Genomic DNA, 9318 nt, shown 5'->3' on the forward strand with positions numbered 1-9318 from the left:
AAATCCAGCAAGGTTAGTTTAAATATGTTTTATTTCATATCATAGAAAATAAAAAATATAAAAATATTCTTATATTTCACTCAGTAAAGACAAACTTATTATCTGCCTGGCAGAGATGGTTGAATAAGAGGCGTGATGCCTCTACATACAGTACAACTTAACACCAGACCTCGTGACTCCAATACCAGCTGACATCCTCTAAAGTATCTCATCTGCCTGCTGCGAGCAGATTTTAAAAAAACATCAAGTGGTATTAGAGCCATCAGTGCTGGCAGACATTCATGTGTGTTGTAAACATTCAACATTAGAGTATTAGAGTCTGCTACAAAATTAAATCCAAGTAACACAGCCTGTAAAGTTTTTGGCTGTAACCTCCAACAAGTCCACTCTGTTGATGCTCTTAAAGTCCTTCCACAATCCACTTTTAAATACTTTTGGGATTCTAGTCGCCACAAACTGGCAACTACAGTTTCTAGTAGAGCAGTCCCAGTTGACCCCACCAGTACTTTAATCTCTGTCATAGCCCCACTGTGTCTGTAGATTTCTCTTAATGCAGCGTTTTCCAAGTTTTCATGCTTCCTCAAGACCAGAAGGCGCTCTGTGTGTGTGCAAGTTGAGTCTCTGGAGGTAATGTACGTTGAAATGTCATGCCCTGTCCAATTGGAGGCAGCCTGTTCTTGACTGTGGCGATAATGTCTCTTTTTAAACTTTCCGCAGTCACAGGGAGATGCTTTTATGTGGAGCCATGGCGATACAGTCTTAACCTCCAACACATGATGGGCAGGCTTCACCAAACACTCCTGTTTACTGTCACTTGGTAAAAACTGCCTTCTTGAAACTAAAAATAATACTATCAAAACTTTAAATGGCAAGCTAGTCATAGTTTGTAAGGGAATTCCAACAGGAAGTCTCGCACAACATGGGTGACTGGCAGCTCTGGCACCTGGCTTTCTCCACCACACAACCCCATGATGCGCTTCCTGCACAGCTCCTGCAGCGTTGGCTCCCATTTCCTGTATGGGATGCTCAGGCTCTTCTTGGGAGAACTGGTGTAATGCTCCAAGAGGGTGAAGAGTGTCGGGAAGGAGCGCTCGTTGCCCGCCAGTGAGAACTTTTGCCGCTTGTAGTCGATGCGCACGCTGACCGGCCCGCTCTTGCCGTGGTAGGACAACGTGAAGAAGACGTCTTTCTGACGGCTGTCCCGGATGAGGAAGCTGCCCAGCGGGGCGTCCCGCAGCATGCGATGGGCGTCCTCCACTCCCAGGGGCCCCCAATAGAAGCCGCTGCGCTCGAGCTTGGCCGCTGTGTCTGTGATGATCTTGCAGTCCTCCTTGCAGGAGAAGGTGGGGAAGTGGGTGAGGTACGAAGGGGGGACGGACACCGACCTCGGGTTTGGAGCTGGAGCGGCGCGGCGCTGAAGCTGCTCCGACTCTGTGCGGCGAGGGCTGAGAGCGACCTCGTGCCTAGCCAGTGATGATGATGAGGACAAGGAAGATGAGGATGAGGATGAGGATGAGGATGAGGACGACGACGAGCTTGACAGCTGGGTCTTGGCATGGCCTTCCACAGCGCTGTCGGCTACCATCCTACAGGGGAGAGAGGCCCCAGACCCTCTCCCATCTCTAACCACCACACTGACATCCTGCAAGAGACAAGACAAGAAACAGTTATCATCTGTGTAAGCAAATTATTAGGAGTTACATTGTCTTTACAAAATCATCCAGACAGTGGCGGTAAATTTCATCACTCACAATAACAACACACAACCTTTAGGCCATGACCATATAGGGCCATGATGCTCAATAAGGAGAGAGATTTGAAGTGTGGGTGGGCGTGCACAATTCTGTCTCTGAGGGTAGGTTAGAAAGTCATTCAAGTTTCCATGGACCTGCACTGTGTTTGATATGACTAGAATCTGCGGTTAGGGCCAAAATACAGTCAGCTATGATGTCAGCCGCAGACAGATTACTGTACACTGCCTGCGCACTCACACAGGCGTGCACACACAAGTTTACAGGGCTTGTAATGGCATTTTTTTCTGCCTTAATGACTTAAATTCCAGGTTGAGTAACTTGTTAAGCCAATATATTTTAAAGTAGTTTTTCAGGACATAAATACATTGCTCGAGCCTGGGCCGGCTGGATGAGGCGATGCACATCTGTAGATACTCATCAGCTGAGCACACACCTCAGTACCCACACCACCTTTCACATTTCAACAGGCCTATCTCCGTGTGTGATTCACCTCCTGTCTGTATACTTGAATGTGAATTACCTAAAACCTGTGCCACTAGTTAATGAGAAGTAGCTTCAGATTCCAGGAAAAGGTAATGATTAACAGGTGGTGACCTGTGTTGTAATTTTGGGGATCTCAAGTTTCAGTGCCAGATGATCATTATCACATGTCCAAGCCACGGAAACAAGTTAAATTATTATTTTGTTTTTTATTTAAAGTGTTTATCTCTGCTACAGTGTGCCAAGTTCGTTGACTGCATCTCCTTGTAAAGCCGCTGTTAACATCTGGACAGTAGGAATAAGGAAAGGAGGAAGAATGAAACCCAACCCAAAAAGTCCACATCACTTTGATCCCATATTTCCCACTGCACACGGCCCGGGAAGAAGCAGCCATGATTGTTGCATTATATCATTTTTGACCTTCAAAAACAGCAGCACAGCGTAAGTCCAGTTTAAAAACTCTTACCGTTTTGTTCTAACAACAGCAGCTGTTTAAAGATCCCTTTGTGTGTAATCCCAAAATGCAAGCGCTGCGCTGGGAGCGGTAAATATCCTGCAGGTAATCCGTGACGCAGCGCAGGGTGGAGGGCTACGTTGCATGTGACAGCTCGGGAGAAACTTCTGCTCGAGCCGCTGGATGTGATTTCCAGCCGTCAGGTCGTGCTCTTGTGCGTGTTTGTGCTGGCGTGGTAAACACTGCGCGTGTGTTTTATACAGCTCGTTGGCCCCTCCTCGGGTTGCTTTGCTTCCTATCAGCCGGCTCGCTTTAGCGGCAGCCGGCCAATTTCTGAGAAGCGAAAGTGAAACTCAGCTCAGGCAGCCCCAGTGCTCTTTCAGTTCGTTTCAGCTATTATTTGGAGAATTTCGAATAAACCGCAAAGCCACATGACAGTAGGACGTTTACAGAAAGACAGGTGACAGATCCGAGTAATGGCAGAGTTCATCACACATGGAGGGGCTGTTTTAAGTGGTATGTTACAAATGTTCTCTCCCCCTCTGTGTTTCTGTCTGTGGTTTTGTCACAAGCAGTATATTATCGACTCACTCCAGATGTATGGCTCTAATTTAGATATGTATAATTAAACATTCCTGCGTCAAAACAGCAGTCATTTCAAAAGAGCACAGGATGTGCTGAGTTTATTATGTGGGATGGCCCCGCCTGAAGCAGTCTGCACTATCAAATGACCTATCAAGTTAAATGTCTTTCATGTCTGGTTTTGGCATTAGTCTCTGTTGAGGTTTCAAAAACCTTTGCCCACAAGGTAAGGCTTGATAATGATCTCTGCAGTCAGAGAACACTTATGTTATCATAGGCGTAGATTAATAGGCACAGGCCCAGGGGCCCAAAGTGTCAGCCCTTGCAAAAACACACACAGACTCGCAGTAGCTATGGAAAGGGACAAAACAACGACAAAGAGACACAAAAGTAGCACTAAGAAACATAAAACAACTACAGAGAGACACAAAGAGACTACAAAGAGATGCAAAACAGCTGCAAAGACACACAGAGACTCACAACACCTATGGAAAAGGGCAGAACAACTACTAAGACACTCAAAATGACTACAAAGACATTCAAAATGTCAACAAAAAAAATGCAAAATAGCTGCAAAGAGACACGGAGACTCACAACAACTATAGAAAGGGGCGAAACGTCTATAAAGAGACACAAAAGGACAACAAAGCGATGCAAAATGACTACGGAGAGACACAAAAAGACTTCGAAGAGATTCAAAATGACAACAAAGAGATGCAAAACAGCTGCAAAGACATACAGAGACTCACAACAATTATGGGAAGGAGCAAAACAACTACAAAGAGACACAAAACGATTCAAAATGTCAACAAAGAGATGCAAAACAGCTGCAAAGAGACAGAAAATGACCACAGAGAAACAAAACAACTACAAGGAGACACAGAAAGACTACAAAGAGATTCAAAATGACAACAAAGACACATCAAATGACTACAGAGAGACACAAAAAGTCGACAAGGAGATTCAAAATGTCAGTTAAGAGATGCAATACACACAGACTCACCACAACTACGGAAAGGGGACAAACAACCGCAAAGAGACACAAAATAACTATAAAGAGACGCAAAGCAACTACAGATTCAAAATGACCTCAAAAAAACATAAAACGACTACAAAGAGACACAAAACTACTATGAAGAGATGTAACAGCTGCAAAGAGACACAAAGAGACTCACAACGACTACAAAAAGGAGCAAAACAACCACAGACACACAAAAACTACAAAGATGCACCACAGAGAGATGCATAGCAACTGCAAAAAAACAGGCTAAACAGCTCTAAAGCCTGTGTGTCTTGTTCCTATGCAGGAGAGATGGTGGGGCCTTTTGCATGTCTGTGCTCAGATGCCCTTTGTCTCCATGTCCATTTATCTCCCTCAGTATTTAGAATATGTACATTTGTTCCCACCCAATAAAAACATGAAAGTAGCAGAGGATTATTAATTTATTTCCACCATGAATTAATGCAGGAAAGGAACAAATTGATGCATGAAATTTCACCAGAATGCAGGAAATTCATTTTCCTGGAGGAGGACCCCCAAACCCCCCTACTGAAACAACACCTACGCCTTTCTGTGAAATATCAACTCACATGGGAAGGAAAATATAGATTTGTATTTTAAAAAAAGCAGTAGTGAACAGTTGACTGGAGCTGCATGGGGAACGAAATCAGTGTCTCGGCTGCACTTCTTCATTTGTTGTTAATTGTAGGCTCTTCTGCAGAAAGAGGTTTCATGAGGCCTTCACATTTGGAATGATTCATCTCAGAAAGGCTCACATTGTGACATCCTGACAGTCATTTCACTATTTTGACTTCCAACATTGAGCTAAGTCAAGCCAGTTCAACTGTGGATCCTATTTTTTTCCCTGTGTGACACATCGAAGAGTAGCTCACATTCCTCTTTCACTGTAATTAAATGTTATTATGCAACCAGCGAGACTTGGCGGCATGTTGTTTCTGAGTAAGTGACAAATGTTTCACATAAAGGCACATCGCTCTGCTGCCTATTTTTAGGATTGTACCAAAATGACAGCAAACATACAGAACACTAAATTTAAGTTAGACTTTAACTTTATTCAGAGAGCTTTTGTCTGCTCTTGTGTGTGTGCACACAGTTATAAATTACCTTATCAGTATTCCATGCCAAATGACTCATGTATTGGGCATGTAGCTGTTAAAAGTGCATACAGGGAGACTATTGCACATGAATCTAAATATAACTGCACAAAAACACACACACACCAATGTGGGCATCAAGTAAACATAAAACTGTTTTTAGAGAGCCAGATGAAGTAAGCCCTGGGTGGTCTAGTGAGGTTACTAAAGAGCGGGGCGGGCAAACAGAAAGTTAAGGAAAGGCTCAGGGTCAGCTGGCATTGCTGAAAGAGGCAGAGACAGACAGGCAGGCAGACAGGGAGGGAGGGAGACAGATGATAGCTAAGATAAGCTGTTAATAAGGTCATAGTGTTAGTGTCGTGGTTAGTTTCATTTTATCAGGTCTAGCCTGACTCAACCGCAGATTAACCTGCAGGATCCGTTATGTGCATCTGGTGGTGTTAATCATGCCCACTCTGTAGCACTGAAATAAAACTCTGGGGCTTTGTATCAGTCTGGCACCGCTTATCTTCTCCATCAGGTGAATGTGTTTGCTCCTCTCTCATGAAGACACAGCAGGGGAACTCGATGGGTTTTATGCATTGTGGTGTGCTTACAGGTGTTGGAGAGAACTGCTGTATATACGTGGTGCATAAAGTGTTTTGTAGCTTCAAAGGAAGGTGTCAAGTTGCCTCAAGTGATGTCACATGAGTCACTGTCAGTTGGGGGCTGAAGACAAAAGGTTGTAGCCGGCTTGTCATCTTTTCTTGAAGCTAGCGGCCTTGGTTAGGTTAGCTGTTATACCAGCATGGCACAGTATTTAGTATGCTAAAACAATATATGCAATTTTTTTGGTATGTCCAAAACCTTAGTATATACCAACTGACTGATCCTAAGCCCCACCACCCTTAGTTACTGTTGCTAAGTCGGGCAAGCTTGACAAAAAGATCTACAGTATGCGATGGAAGGTTATATCCACGATGTTAACTGTTATGAACGAGGCAAAACGATGCAAATCCAGGAAGAAGAAGACGCTGAGGTTGCTAAGACAATAGCTGTGTCTCTTATCAGGGGTTGCAGCATTTGAAGGACGCGTCCTTCGCGGTCGACGTCGGGCACGGCCTTTGAAGACTGCATTATCCAAACCGAATGGTCTTCAAAATCAGATGGCCTGGTCTGTGGAGACTTTCCTGGTTGCAGTTGTTCTCACCCCGACCCATTGGCGTTCCTGCTGCCTCGCAACCAGCTGCACTTGATGAAAGAAGGAGTGAGCTACTAAGTTAGTCAGCCCTAAATCACAGACTTTTATTTAAAACTTGAGGAAGTGATTCATCGCTGGAGACACTGCAGTTTGATATATTTCAGGCTTAATATATAATCGTCACCGGCGCGCACAATGCATCTTGGGATAGGCAGGGCCACGAAGGATTCATCTATTGCATCCTCCAAATTCTGGAAAAGAAGGCTTCATTTCTTGGCCGCATTTGAGGGAGCCTTCGAAATGGGACAGACTTGGTTGCACATATGTGACGCAATCGGTCCTCAAAAGCAGCACTTGAAGGCTGCAGCCCTTGAATTGAGACACAGCTAATGAGTCAACATTGCTCCTGCACTGTTGGGTACATTTCCCCTTTTCCCCTCTGGTGATCAGTAAAGCGCTTGCTGACCCAACATTAGTCTCTCTTTACCTAGTTACGTTAGTGATTTTGGGGCAACATGTAGCCTTAAGGCCCTGACACATCAAGACGATGCTAGCATTTTGCTAACATTAGCTAACTTAAGATGTGACTATACATAATGTAATATCTAGTCTTCTTTATAAGATTTTTGGAGCACAGAGCAAAAAGTGGGCAGACTTTGGAAGGGCTAATTGTATGACTTGAATACTTGCGTGGGCAGCTGGATTCCAAAATATCAATGCTGTCGATACTACATTGTCATTTTTAAGATGGATCTAGGCATCGATAGGATCAAAACCAAGACAGGGATTAGTTTCTCTCTTTTACATCATGTGGATTTGTATTTCAAAAGTAGAACTGTCTGTGCAAGCAATTTATGCAATTTATCGTAACGTCTCCACTGCTTTTGTGTTGTCTGCACTCACACAACTTACTCCAGACTCAGCAGCTTTCTCTTAGTTTCAATTCACCCGAAGTCTGCAGTAGGAGGACGGTAAGTTCACCTCCCAGCCCTCCGGTTACTGCTGCAAGGTGACACCTTACTCCCAATGAATGAAACTGTGTGACTGTAGCTGTGTGCAGACATTCAATGCAGAAGTATTTTCGAGCCTGACTACTTTAATCTGACATAAGTAGTGACGGCTCATTGAAAGAGCAAATGAACATGAGAAAGAGAACTTGGAGCTGGCACAGTGTTCAGAGAGACTCGGACAAGGAATATTCAGGTATACAGCAGCCTAGTAAAATTGGTTAATGTTACCTTTAAATTGTAATTGGTCATCATTAGCTGTCACTTAAGCAGACTGATAAATCATGACACATTGCTTTCCCCGTATCGTATTGTATCGCATTGATATCAGTGATTCTGACCCTGTAATACTTGTTGTATTGAAACCAAATTTTGCAGTAACACCCACCCCTAGCAAACACTGGACACTATGCTGGCATACATTTCCCACAATGCAAGGCAGTAGACGAAAACGTTCATAACAGACAGACAATGGCAGACAGCAACCAAAACAGCTCTGCATGTGTACGTATAGATTTCACTTTGCCAGGTGTGATATACTTTTTTCAATTACATTTCCATTAAAGCTGAGGTTGCCACAGGTTACCATGGTTACCCGTCTCAAACTGGCAAGAAGGCTCTCAGTGTGTTCGAAAAGATACATATGAATGTTTCTCCACACAGAAGTATCTTGAGTATTGGTATGTAGTGCATAGCATGTGATTTTAGACACAGTGGATATCTCTGGTTCTGCCACATTGCTTTGCGAGTTGTTTTTCCTCCAGTGTTATAGGTGTGCACTGTTAAATTGGTGGAGTACTCTTTTAAAGGTGCCCTTTGACCTCCAAACAACTTTTAAAAAGCAATATGTTATCAGTTACTTCTAAGAATCGGTCTCATATCTTACTCTGGAACAACCTTGTTGTTGTTACTTTTTTAACATGATTTCCTTTTGACCTTGGCGGCAGGATATCATAATATATCTGACATTAAAGATGTCATTTTTATCTGCTTTTTATAAACAAATGGCTCACACACTGTATCTGTGTGTGTTTTGAGGGTGGCTTTAAGAGTAATCTCGGATACATGAACTCTAATCTATTTTTGCTTTTGACTATAGGGCGTTGAATGTTATATGCACAATGCATGGTCGGAGCATTCAGAATACATTCAGATCTTTGCAGCCTGATGTGATTCAAGTTAAGAGAGAGACAGCCAGAGAGAGGGAGGACTGGGTTTAGTGCTCTCTCGTTGCCTGCTTAATCAGAAACACACACCACCACCACCACCACACAGTAACACTGGATGCCAGCCTCTGCTGCCTCTGCATGTGTGTCTGTTGTGTGCATTGCACACGTTTTCTTAATTACTATTGTCTCATACTGTACGTTTTGTAAGTCTGTAACGGTGTGTCTATGTGTGCATTTGTCTGCGTGCATAGTGTTACGCACTGTGTTTATGCGTATTTGCACGTGTGTGCAAACTCCATGAGTTTCATTTCTGTGAAACAGGGAGAGAAGCCAGAGACTGAAACACAGCCAGCTTAACAGAGTGCTTGCTGTGTCTAATTACAGATCCTTGTAGAGTAGTGAGAGAGTGTGTGTGTGTGTGTGTGTGTGTGTGTGTGTGCGCGCATGAATGAATGCAGCAGCTCAGTGTACATCCAACACAAGTTTACACTTTGTTGCAGTTAAAAAACGTGGGATCAGTTTTAGTTGTTAAAAAGGTTTTTGTTGCTGTAAAGCCACATTCAAATTTATTAACTAA

The 9318-nt window shown here is 43.6% G+C and overlaps 1 protein-coding gene across 1 annotated transcript; it reads right to left on the reverse strand.

Moving 5' to 3' along the window:
- Positions 1 to 737: 737 nt before the first annotated feature.
- On the reverse strand, positions 738 to 2924 carry socs1a (suppressor of cytokine signaling 1a). The gene is made up of 2 exons (XM_049562218.1): positions 2701 to 2924; positions 738 to 1642 (listed from the first exon to the last, which is right to left on the reverse strand). The coding sequence occupies exon 2, from the start codon at positions 1583 to 1585 to the stop codon at positions 878 to 880; it is 708 nt and encodes a 235-aa protein (XP_049418175.1). The 5' UTR covers positions 1586 to 1642; positions 2701 to 2924; the 3' UTR covers positions 738 to 877.
- Positions 2925 to 9318: the final 6394 nt, after the last annotated feature.

Source organism: Epinephelus fuscoguttatus, linkage group LG19, assembly GCF_011397635.1.
Source record: "Epinephelus fuscoguttatus linkage group LG19, E.fuscoguttatus.final_Chr_v1".
Classification (NCBI taxonomy): domain Eukaryota; kingdom Metazoa; phylum Chordata; class Actinopteri; order Perciformes; family Serranidae; genus Epinephelus; species Epinephelus fuscoguttatus.

Coding starts and splice junctions, on each gene's coding strand:
- socs1a (XM_049562218.1), bottom strand. CDS start 1,585: ATGGTAGCCGACAGCGCTGTGGAAGGCCATGCCAAGACCCAGCTGTCA.